Raw genomic sequence first — 13,083 nt, forward strand, 5'->3', positions numbered from 1 at the left:
TCACTTTTCCTGCTGGTCTTTGCTCAGATGGCAGAGCCGAAACTACTATTGCTGCTCTGTGTCTGAGCTCTGAGATCAGCAGGAGGGTTAGATTGCTTCCCCAGGAGCCTTCTCCTTTGGTGGAGCAGCTGGCGTTACCTTTAGAGACTGCTCAGGTTTGGGAGGCTTAGAAGTTGGAGAGTGACAATTTTTCTCCTTCGTAAGTATTTTCTTTTCTAGAGACTTCTTCGTATCTTTTCTTCATACATTTCTGCTAGGTGCGGTCTGTGATGACTCTCTTCCTGTCCTCAGCCCTTCCTTTTCCTGAATTTCTTCACTTTGTCAGCTTGTGTGTCTCCCCCGAGTTTGAAGTTCTAGTTTTGGCTCTAGAACGTCCCTATCAGCTGTGTCAACAAGCTTTGCCCCTCACTCACAGAGGCTACTCACCTGGAGGTGCTAGTAGAGGAAATGTCTTCCTTGGGAGTACCCTGAGGCTTTACACTCACGATGAGTCTGTGGGTGGGAGGACCTGTACCATCACGCCTCTCTAATCATCTCGTCTGCCATATCTATCTTCATAGTCGTCTCCTCTTCCTTTGTATTTCTAATCCCTCGGGTGCCCACGACCAAATACTCTTCCTACCACTGCCTGTCCTGTAATCAAAGCCTCTGTCATAGTCTCTCTTGCCTCAGTCATCATAGCAATCCTGGCCTCCACGTCAATCCACATCCCCATGTGGACCGGACCATCCTACTATCCTATTTACGCTGACACACAGCATGATATTGGCATGAATCATAACTATCTCAACACTTGCCTCCAAAGCTATCATTACCTCTTCTGGACAGGTAGTCATCACAGCTGTCTGCAGCAGGATGGGCCCTACAGTGTGCATCTCTTGTCAGAATACCAGTTTCTATCTTGACTGAAAGAACCAGATATTGGATCAGCAATGTCCATTTGAAATCTCCTGCCATGAGGTCGCTAACAGTCAGACAGGATTGAGCGACTTCACTTTCACTTTTCACTTTCATGCACTGGAGAAGGAAATGGCAACCCACTCCAGTATTCTTGCCTGGAGAATCCCAGGGACGGGGGGAGCCTGATGGGATGCCATCTATCGGGTCGCACAGAGATGGACACAACTGAAGCGACTTAGCAGCAGCAGCAGCAGCCGCCTTCTAGAAATCCTTCACTGATACTCAGGGTAATACTGAGCAAGGAATCTAAACTCAGGACCTCAAAGTCAGGGAAACCAAAACCTTTCAATCTGCTTGCTGGGTTCATGGGATAAATGCACTGGATTGGGGATGATAATGATGTATCAACTCAGGTTCATTGATTGTAGCGAATGTACCACCCTCGTGGGGGTGGACTTTGCTACTGGGGGTGGCTGTCGGTATGCGGGGAGAAGAGGTATATGGGAACTCTGTACTTCCTGCTCAATTTTGCTATAAACCTAAAAACTACTCTCCTGTTTTTTAAGATTGCTTTTTTGATGTGGACCATTTTTAAAAAGTCTTTAATAAATTTGTTACAATATTGTTTCTGTTTTTTTGGTTTTTATTTTTCTACCAAGAAGCATATGGGATCCTAGCTCCCTGACCAGGAATCAAACCTGCACCCCCTGCGTTGGAAAGCAAAGTCTTAACCACTGGGCCACCAGGGGAAGTCCTAAACTACTCTTTAAAAGTACAGTCTATTTAGGTCTACCACCCATTTTTTGATTGGATTGTTTGGGTTTTTTTCTATTGAGCTCCATAATTGTTATCACATTTTGGAGATTAATCTTTTTGTCTGACCTAAACAGACATTTCTCCAAAGACATACAGATGGCCAAGAGGCACATGAAAAGATGCTCAACATCACTAATCATTAGAGAAGTGTAAGTCAAAACCACAGTGAGGTATCACTTCATACCAGCCAGAATAGCCATCCTCAAAAAATCTACAAACAATAAATGATGGAGACAGTGTGCAGAAAAGGGAACCTTCCTACTCTGCTGGTAGGGGTGTAAATTGGTACAGCCACTGTGGAGAACAGTAACGAGGGTCCTTAAAAAACTAACATAGAACACCACATGACCCATCAATCCCACTCTTGGGCATGTACCCTGAGAAAACCATAATTCAAAAAGACACAAATACCCCCATGTTCACTGATGCTCAGGGTACTACTATTCACAATAGTTATGCTATTTACGATAGCCAGGACATGGAAGCAACCTAGATGTCCACTGACAGATAAACAGATAAAGATGTGGTACATATATATATATATATATATATATATATATATATATATATATATAATGGAATATTACACAGCCATAAAAAATAATCAATTTCAGTCTGTTCTAGTGAGGTAGATGAATCTAGAACCTGTTATTTGGAGTGAAGTAAGCCATAAAGAGAAAAATAAAATTTTCATATCAATGCATATATATGGAATCTAGAAAAATGGTACTGATGAACCTACTTGAAGATAGAGGCACAGATGTAGAGAACAGATTTTTCAGTGCAGCGGGGGAAGGAGGCAGGGATAAACTGAGAGAGTAGCATTGACACATACAAACTACCATGTGTGAAATAGACAGTGGGAAGCGATTCCCTTGCACAGCACAGGGAGTTCAGCTCAGTGCTCTGTGATGACCTAGAGGGTGGAATTGGGAGAGTGGGAGGGAGGCTCAGGAGGGAGAGGATATAGGTATACTTATGGTTGATTCATGATGTTGTACAACAGAAACTAGCACAACATTGTAAAGCAATGATATTCCAATAAAAAATAAAATTATCATACAATAAAAAAGTAAAATCTATTTTTAAAATGTTTAAAAATTAACCTTTCCAGATCTAATTATGATTACATCAGATTTCTTTTTGCTATTGTTGGCATATATAACTTCTGCATGTACACCTTACAGTTATGTCTCTTATCTTTTATCCAGGCAGATAAGCTTTGTATTATAACAGTTCTTATGCCATACATGCTTAATGTCAATACTGATATACTGGCATTTATAGCTACCACTTAATGTTGTTAATCTCTACCTGTCCCACCTGTTTCTTGTCCTCTTTTTCCTCTTTTCTTGCCCACTTTGAATAAATCACAGATTTTTATTATTACATTTCCTCCCTCTATTAGTTATATCACCTTTGTGTTAATATCATTCTTTAAGTGATTACCCTAAGACTATAACATGCATCCTTGACCTAATACAGTATAACTAAATTAGTACTTTATTTTCCCAGATAATGCAAAGATGTTTGATTGCTTATTTAAAATTTCTATTAATTTATTTACTTTTGGCTGTGCTGGGTCTTCATTGCTGTACTAGGGCTTTCTCGAGTTGCAGTGAGCAGGACTACTCTATTTGCTGTGTGTGAATTTCTCGTTGCAGTGGCTTATCTTATGCACGGGCTCTAGGGTGCTCAGGCTTCAGCAGTTGTGGTGCACAGGCTTAGTTGCTGCGGAACATGTGGAATCTTCCCAGACCAGGGATTGTGAATCCATGTCCCCTGCACTGGCACTTAGATTTTCCACCACTGAACCACCTGGGAAGTCCAGTGTTAGGCTGCTTTCACTGCATTTACCTACTCCCACCTTTCAAGCCGTGGGCTTCCCCAGTGGCTCAGTGGTAAAAGAATCTGCCAACGTAGGAGTAACAGATGATGGTTTGATCCTTGAGTCAGGAAGATCCCCTGGAGGAGGAAATGGCAACCCATTCCAGTATTCTTGACTGGTCGCAAAGAGACAGGACTGAGCACACACACATACACACTTCTTGTACTATTGTTACTTTAGTTTTGCTATTGTCTAGTCACTAATTCATGTCCAACTCTTGTGTGACCCCATGGACTGTAGCTCACCAGTCTCCTCTGTGCATGGGATTTCCCAGGCAAGAATACTAGAGTGGGTTGCCATTTCCTCTTCCAGGGGATCTTCCCAACCCAGGGATCAACCTTGCTTTTGCTCCATGCTCCTCAAAAGTGACAGTTGGGTTTTTTGGCCTCTTTGTATTTTGGGGGCCAGAATTTGCCCCAACTGTACATGCATGTACATGCATGTAGTTATTTTTAGTCTCATACAGTTTCTTTGTATTTTGCCATTTGAGGAGAGATGTGTCCAGGTCAAGCATTGCAGTACTGCATTGAAGAGTCCAAGGCCCCAGTCGGTCTCACTGATTCAGATTTCAGAGCTACTGTGTAGTCACTGTGACTCTGCATGCTGTTAAAACTGGCACATACTCTTTTCCCTTCCAGTAATTTTTTATCCCATTCAGCTGACCATGACTCAGGATTTATCTTCTTTTCCCAAAATGGAACTTCTTGCATGTTTTTTTCCTTGAGTATAAAGCTTGACTTGTCTAATATTTTCAGCCACTGTGCTCTCCTGCCTGTTCCCTCTCCATCATAGCACTTTTCTTGGTTTTAATAATATATTACCAGAGTAGTGTCTGTCTCCCTAACTAGATAATTGTTAAGCTTCAGAAGGGCAGGGACCATGCCTGTTTTGTTCACATTTTTGTTCCCATTACATGCAGGTGAACACATGGTCCTCCCTGCATGGTAAATGAATAATAACAATAATAAAAACCTTCTACATAATTTACAAATGGCAAGCAGATTTCTGATTCATTAGCTGAGATTGTTATTGTTCATGCCATGATCATCTTTTGAAAAAGTCACAGATCTATGAAGACTAAATCCACTAAAATATATACACAAGCTAATTTCAAATGCAAGCTTCCCAGGTGGCTCGGTGGTAAAGGATCTGCCTGCCAATGCAGGATTAGCAAAAGATGCAGGCCGATCCCTAGGTTTGGAAGATCCAATGGAGAAGAAAATGGCAACCCTTCTCCGTATTCTTGCCTGGAAAATGCCACGGACAGAGAAGCCTGGAGGGTTATTGTCCATGGGGTCACCAAGAGTTGGACATGACTGGGCACATTGCACAGGGCAATTTCAAATGGGCATTACAAGTAGTCAACAATCATTTCTAATTTCACCTTAATTTTCTGACACTTTTCTCATATTATCTCTTATATTCTCTCACTTAGGAGATCTGATCTGTTTAGTGGAGTAGAAAGTGATCAACTAGTTTGAGCTCTCTCATCTACTCTTCATTTCAAAATAATTTATCTTTTCAGGGTACTTCCTAATCTCTACTTTCAACATGGAAGGCACAGTAGTCTGTTTTCTCCAGATACTCTGGGTTCTTGCTTCCTTAATCACTCCCTTCTATCTACAGCAACTACAATCTCTTCCATTTATCCATTTTGCTCTGTCCTCAGATTTTCATTTATTCAACAAATATTTATTAAACGCTTACCAAATACTTTGCCTTGTTTTAGTCTCTTTGAACATTATCAATGTGTAAATGCTCATGGAATTTATGTAGGCGTGGAGGGAGACAGACAATAAATAAATACGCAAATTATAGCATCATTGACTCAATGGACATGAGTTTGAACAAACTTGGGAGATAATGGACAGGGAAGCCTGATGTACTGCAGTCCATGGGGTCCCAAAGAATCGAACATGACTGAGTGACTGAACCAAAAAGATTTTATTAAAGAGAAAAATAAAGCAGGGGAGTAGTTTAGGAATTGAGGTGGGGTGGGGGGGCTTCAATTTTAAAAAGGGTCAGGAGAGGCTTTACTGGGAAGGTAACAGAGCCCTGAAAGAAGTGAGAGAACTAGTCTCATGAGTATCTGGGTGTTATGGGCTGAATTGTGTCTCCTTTGAAATTCATGCGTTTAAGTCCTGACCCTAGTACCCCCTGGAATGTAACCTTATTTGGAGAGAAACCTTTTAAGGAGGAGATTAAGTTAAAATGAGGTGGTAATGAGGGCTATGATTTGGCCCTTGTGGAAGCTGGAAAACCAGTGAAAAGTGTTTTATACAGGAAAGACTGATGTATTGGGTTAGCTATTGTTGTTCAGTTGCCAAGTCCTCTCTGACTCTTTGCAACTCCATGGACTGCAGCAGGCCAGGCCTCCTTGTCCCTCACCATCACCCAGAGTTTGCCCAAGTTCATTTCCACTCAATCAGTGATGCCATCCAAACCACTTCATCCTCTGTCTGGGTTTATTATATAGATGATAAAATGAAGATGGAGAATCGTCTTTTGAATTTAGCAATGGTGGCCACAGCATGAGCTGTTTGGTGGAGTTGTGGGAACAAAAGTAGTGTGTTTGACAAGGGGACAAGAGGAATCGAAGACAGAGTTTTTCCTGTACTGAGCAACTACGAAATATGGTTGACTGTGGAAGGGGACGTGGAGGGTTTTGCTTTTGGACTGAAGAAATTAAGAGCATGTCTGTATGCCAGTAGCTTAAATAAAATAAGATCTTCAAAATTTTGATGGGGATATAGCCTCACATATAGCCACACAATTGGTCTCATCTTTAATGCTCTTTTGAAAACACTGCTGAGGAATTCACAGCAGTTGGGTTGTTTCTAAACCACAACTCTTATCACTTCACTCATCTGCTCAGGAATCTTCAGGGTGTCCGGAACTGCATGAAAAGTTCTAATGCCTTGACCAAACATTCAAATCTCCAGTTTGGCCTTTTGCGGTTTTCTCTCTTTCTTGCCCTGTTAGCGAACTACAAAGCATGGCAGACCAGGATCAGAAGGCTTGGATGAAAAGACATGGTTCTGTAAATAACTACCTATGTGACTGTAGACAAATGACGTAAGTGCACCAGGCCTGTGCTCCTTGTCCTTTCTAACAAGAAAGGGGCGTGTCGGGTAGACTAGATTGCTGTAGGTCACCGAGGAAATCAGCATCTCTAAACAAGCGGTAATTCCCAGCCCAGTGGCTGGATCTTCTACCCAACTCACGTTACCCCTTCCACTTTCAGGAACTACATGTTTTGTGCGGTCACTTATTTTTCCTGCTCTTCTTTTGAGTTTCCAAACGGACCAGGCTTTACAGCGGTAACTCCTTGAAGATCGGCCGCCACCCCACCACCAGGGACTCGCCTTTCACTCTTCTTTCACTTGGGACTGTCCTCTCCGCAGTCAGAATCCGCCACGTAGTAAGTGCTGCTTCCAACCAATCAAGAAGAAATTATCTCAGATTTTTGAGGGACATCCGCTTCCACCAATGCTCTTCAAGTATTCTCTAGCGCCTCGCTTTGAGGGGCGAGGCCAATCAGCACAATGGCCAATCTTCTCTGGGGAATGGCGTTCTGGGTACTGCCAAATCAACCAATCAGGCAAAAAAACTGCCTGGAGGGGCGTTTCTCATTGGTAAGCGCGTCCGGAAGAGGGCAGGCCTCCGGCTAAAGACAATACGATTTGATTGGCCGCTTTGCTGTTGACAACCCAGGAGAGCCCACCTGCTCCAACAAGACTAGCGTCGGTGCCCAGAGTGGCAGAGTCTGCAGCCAGTCAGCGAGCAGATGCGCGGAAAGATCGTTCAATGGGCGATGTCCGGGGGAGGCTGTCACTCAGGTGGCGCTGGCGGAGGCCGGGCTAAGACGTGGCCGAGGGAAAGCTGCTGGACTTCCTGACCGTCTAGGCGGCGGCGGAGTCCCTAGCGCGTCCTCGCCTTGGTCGGGGATTCTGAACTGCGGGAGAGGCGGGCGCCGGTGGCTACACCTCCATGCCGGCTCGCGGGGCGGGCCGCTGATGGAGCGCGCCACCGGCCCGGGGTCGCTGGCACGGACGCTGCTACTGCCGCTGCTTCTGGGGCTCGTGGCCGGGACAGTGGCCGCGCGGCGCACCTCTGACCTCCTCGCACCGACAGCGGAGGCGGCGTTCGGCCTCGGGGCCGCTGCGGCTCCCACCTCGGCTACGCGGGTGCCGGCGGCGGGCGCCGTGATTGCGGCCGAAGTGACGGTGGAGGACTCCGAGGCGCTGCCGGCAGCTGCAGGCGAGCAGGAGCCGCGGGAGCCGGAGCCGGAAGAGGAGCCCGATATTCGGCCGTGCGGCAGGTAAGGGGCGCGGGTAGAGCATTGAGATCGCTGACCCCTGGAGGCGACTTGTTTATGCGCGTGCGCCGCGGAGGATCCGGGGGCCGCGGTCCCCCCTCCGCCGCGACTTCTAGCTGGCAGAGGACTGCTGGTGACCTAGGGGAGAGAGCGGGGCCGCCTGCCCATCCCCTGGACCAGAGAAGGGCCTCACTCTGCTCCCTGGCACCCGGTTGTAGTTTTCTGGTGCGAGCAGCATCCTCAAAGGTACCTGGAGGATGCTCGAAGAACGGAGTGCGAAGTGGGAAAGAAACGTTACTTTCTTTCTTTGCTTTCGACCTTTACTCGCACCGCAAGCAACTTACAGCACCCCTCATCGTTTTGTTTTGTTTTTAATGAATTACCTTATGTCTGTGCTAGTGTGACAGCTCTATGGGGAAAGAACTTCATAAAGAGATTTCAACATTTTTCTTTAACTGCATCCCTGTAGTGCCCACGCACCAGGGTTGAGGTCAGTATTTCTCTAATTGAGATCTGTGGAACACCTGCATTAGAACCGCCCGGGGATGCTGGTTGACTGTACAGGTTTCTAAGTCCCATTCCAGATTGACTGGATTAGACTTCCTTAGGGTAAGAAACTGGAATCTGCACATTTAATACGCACTGCAGACAATTCTTGAACACACTAAAGTTTAGAAGCTATGGTTTTGTTTGAATTTCGGCAGTTCTTTGATACTTAGAGGGTTTAGTATATAAACATTTAATATAGGGCTGTTTTGGTTGAGTTGTTTCATCTCCTAAAAACGTTTCTTCAAGATACGTGTTTTAAAGCACTTTTCATGGCTGGGTACACATGTGAGGCATTTTAATGGTAAATTATTTCGCAGATGACTAACTTTAGCACACCGGAGGAGAAAGTGAGATCCCATTTAATGGATGGAATGATAACAGGAGCTTTAAGTAAATTAAACCAGAGAGGGTTACTGGATTAGAAAGTATTTTAAGTTTAAATGTAGTAATGACTAGATTATGACAAATTAGTTTTACTTTTTCAGTTAAATATCAGAGCTTTGATCTATATGCCTGGGTGAGGGCGCTAAGTCACTTCAGTCGTGTCCGACTCTGCGACCCTGTGGACGGTAGCTCGGCAGGCTCCTCTATCCATGGCATTCTCCAGGCAAGAATACTGGAGTGGGTTGCCATGCCCTCCTCCAGGGGATCTTCCCCACCCAGTGATTGAACCCACCTTAGCAGGTGGGTTCTTTACCACTAGCATCACCTGGGAAGTACTAAAATTTTAGAAACACCCTTTGAATGTTTATATGTAGATGATTTTAAAATGCCAAACATTTGACAGAATGTTCAGAGGTTTTGCTAATGAATTAGCTAGCTATCCAGAAAGAATGTTTTTATTTATCTTAAACTTCTGAAGCACTTGCCCAAAGTGAGTTACATGAAGTAGAGTAGTCGGTTTCATTTTTCTTAAAATACAGATCCACTGGAGCAGGTATTTATTGGTGCTTAAAAGACCCCCCCCCCCACCGCAATGATGCCCTGGGGTTACAGAGGTTAGGCAGATAGCTCCTGTCCTCCAGCAAGAGGTGCAGTGCAGCAGTGAGGATTAAATAAGATGACCCGTAATGACATTACAGGGCAGAAGCAATGCAAATTAAGTGCTATCAGTGTCCCATGTTTCTTGTGGTGTTCAGTGAGTGGTACTGGGGTGAGGTAGGAAAGAAAACAAGAAAATACTCTGGCAGAATGAGTTGCTTCCTCAAAAGTGGGTAGAAATGTGGTGAGCAGAGGCTGGACTTGAAACAGCGAGGGGGACAGCAGCTGTGTGTTTAGGGAGGGCTTCCCAGGTGGTGCTAGTGGTAAAGAAAATGCCTGCCAGTGCAAGAAATGCAAGAGACTCGGGTTTGATCCCTGAATCCGGAAGATCCCCTGGAGGAGGGCATGGCAACCCACTCCAGTATTTTTGCCTGGAAAATTCCACAGACAGAGAAGCCTGATAGGCTGCAGTCCACAGGGCCCCAAAGAGCCGGACACGACTGAGAGCATACACACACACCCATTATTTTGTTTGTATGCATCTGTGTGTATGTATGCATGTGAGTGACCTGTAGGTACGAAAGAGTTACAAACATACATACGTATGTGCTGGGCAGGGAGGGGTAGACGATAAGGCTAGAAAAATAGGTTGCAGCCATGTTATGTATATACAGCCATGTGCTGGTAACATCATCATCATCTGGAAACGTTAGAAATCCAGAATCAGGCCCCGCTGAGACCCACTGAATGAGTATCTGCATTTTAAGAAGATCAGCCTGCAGTTCACATGCACACTACAGTGTGTTCATTTGTTTTAGGGGCACCCCTTGGCATGTAGGATCTTAGTTCCCTGAATGGGTGCATGCTAAGTCTCTTCATTCGTGTCTGACTCTGTGATCCTATGTACTGGAGCCTGCCAGGCTCCTCTGTCCATGGGATTCTCCAGGCCAGAATACTGGAGGGAGTTGCCATTTCCTCCTCCAGGGGATCTTCCCTACCCAGGAATTGAACCTACGTTGTTACGTCTACCTGCATTGGTAGGTGGGTTCTTTACCACTAGCACTACCTGGGAAGGTCCCTTAGTTCCCCAACCAGGGATCAAACCCGTGCCCCCTGCAATGAAAGTGGGGAGTCTTAACCACTAAACCATCAGGAAAGTCCCTCATGTACTACAGTTTGAGAAGTGTTGTGTAGAGTATCTCAAATGCCAGGCCTGATCTAAGTTTGTGCTTAGGGACTATTTCTCTGTCATTACGGTATACAGTAAAAAAACTTGAGGTGTGGAAACCAAAAGGAGCATGTTATAACAGTGTCCGTGAGAGGTGCACTGTCCAGTGGATAGAGAACAGAGTGGGTGGAGTTGAGAGATTGCAGGTGGAACCTTGGTTCTTGGCAAATAAATTGATTCGTCCTCTCTTGGCACCACCAGCTAAAGATGCAGATGGGATGGCTAGGGAGTAGAGCACAGGTGGAAAGTGGAAAGATTAAGGGGAGGGGGGGAAAGGTAACTGGGTTGGTGTTGGACATGGTGACTTGGCAGTGCTGGCGGGAAGTCTAGAGGGAGAGATTAAGTAGGAAACAGTGCCTGCAGGTGGAGAGATGTCAGGGTAAATGGTTGAAACTGTGCAAAGAGGAGCTAGGGATAAAAACTTCAGGAAATGCCCTTTATGTTTTGGAGAGATAAGTCGGCAAAGGTGACAGGTACAGCTGGCCAGGTTGTACAGCAGGCATAGGGTGAGGACTGAGAAAATGAAGGTAGTGGTAAAGATCCTGCCTACCAATGCAGGTGGATGTAAGAGAGGGTTCAATCCCTGGGTCAGGAGTGACAACCCACTCTAGTATTTTTGCCTGGAAAATCCCATGGACAGAGGAGCCTCGCAGGCTACAGTCCATAAGGTTGCAAAGGAATTGGATGACTGAAGTGACTTAGCAATCAAGCAAGCATACTTAAAGAAGGGGTTAAAGATTCATCCTTTTTGGGAATTCTCTAGTGGTTCAGTAGTTAGGACTTTGAGCTTCCATTGCTGGGGGCATAGGTTCAGTCCCTGGCTGGGGAACTGAGTGAGATCCTTTAAGCCACACTACATGGCTCCCTGCTCCCCCCAGCCCCCAAAGAAAAGATTCATCCTTTTTGGCCTCACTTCCTCAGTCCCTCACTGTTAAACCTGTTGAGATTGCTGATCTTCTTTATATATGCAGAAAGTGCAAGCTTGTATAGACAGGTTGGAAAAGAAAGGAATAGGAGAGGAGGCGAAGGTAGCTGGCAAGCAGAACTACTTTTCTCAGAAAGAAAAAGAGTGAAAAGAGAGGAGTTTTGCCTGCCAGAGAATAAGAGATCTTTGGCAAACAGAATTGGTTAGGATAATATGGGCTGGGGTTTAGGTGTCTGCCCAGTAGCTTAAGATAGTATGGAAAGTTAGAGAAACCTTGAGTAAGTAAATTGGTAGAATCAGCAAGAGATAAATATGTAGTTTGTAAAAGACTTTTTTTAAGTGCGCTACAGAAAAAAGTGAAAGAAAAAGAGAATATCAGTTCTATAATAATAAACCAATATCCTGTTTATTTAAAGAAGGAAAATTAGGGGAACAAGTCTGGATTAACCAAGTGTTTATTGCTGATAACTGTGAAGAGCCATCCTTTGCAAAACTTTTAAAAGTAGAAGGTGGGAAATTGAGATCTTTGTTTTTACAGGTTGTCTTTTGTCTCTCAAGAAGCAGAATGCAACTTGCTCATTCTTTTTTTTTTCTCTTGATGGAATTTTCATTTTCTTGTGATGGAATTTTCAGTCTAAATGCTTATTCTCCATCTCAGGCATATAAATGAGTGAATAAACTTTTTTTTTTTCCCCTTTAAAAAGTAGCTAAAATGAACTTGCTTTTCTTGTAGCAGTCTTGTTGTCAGTGGTTCTTCTGGTAAATATTACATTTAGTTGAAATTTAAATGAGACGGTCATTGCAGAGTGTTGGGAAGAAAGTCAAAATCTCATCTCACTGTTCGGTTTTATGCATGCACGTTGGCGTTAAATGATGAGTTATGAGCTTTCTGACTTAAGCACAAAAAGCAAACTGCAAGGTGTCATTTGGCATTCTTGTGATGGGTTGAGCATCCTCAGATTGACATCTGACAGCCTTGGAAGTTGTAAAGCCCTAGTTTTAGCTATCACACCAATTTTTAAAGTATTATGTTCCTTTTGCCTCTGATTCCCCTCTAACAAAAGTATCACTACATTTGACATTCATTTCATCTCTCATGCTTCTTTAATTTGTGCATCTGTAAACTGGAATTTTTGGATTTAATGAGTTGTAACAGGAAAACACTTCCCAAATATAAGATGATTTAATTCCTCTTTATTTCTTTCTCCTCTCTATCCTTTATAGGCTGGTCTGATGTGAATCAATGGCTTAAAAATCTAGTCTTCCTCAGATTTTCAAATTCATAATCCTTTTTTTTTTTTCAACTAAAATGACCATTGAATAATAGAATTACAGGATACAGTGTTGAAAGGAAACTAAGTTATCTGTTCACGTTTCTGACCCCAGACTTATTTTTTTCACTTATTTAAAGCTTTTTATTTTGTAATGGGGTCTAGTTGGTTAATAATGTTGTGACAGTTTCAGGTGTACAGCAAAGG

General features: G+C 44.1%; 1 protein-coding gene across 1 annotated transcript in view; it reads left to right on the plus strand.

Moving 5' to 3' along the window:
- The window catches only part of EIF2AK3 (eukaryotic translation initiation factor 2 alpha kinase 3), an 82,726-nt gene continuing 76,966 nt past the window's right edge, over window positions 7,324-13,083 (plus strand). The window contains exon 1 of the mRNA XM_018055349.1: window positions 7,324-7,925. Within this exon, the coding sequence (XP_017910838.1) occupies window positions 7,621-7,925 (305 nt within the window). The 5' untranslated portion in view covers window positions 7,324-7,620. The remainder of the gene's footprint in view (window positions 7,926-13,083) is intronic.

Source organism: Capra hircus, chromosome 11 (assembly GCF_001704415.2).
Source record: "Capra hircus breed San Clemente chromosome 11, ASM170441v1, whole genome shotgun sequence".
In the NCBI taxonomy this organism is placed as follows: domain Eukaryota; kingdom Metazoa; phylum Chordata; class Mammalia; order Artiodactyla; family Bovidae; genus Capra; species Capra hircus.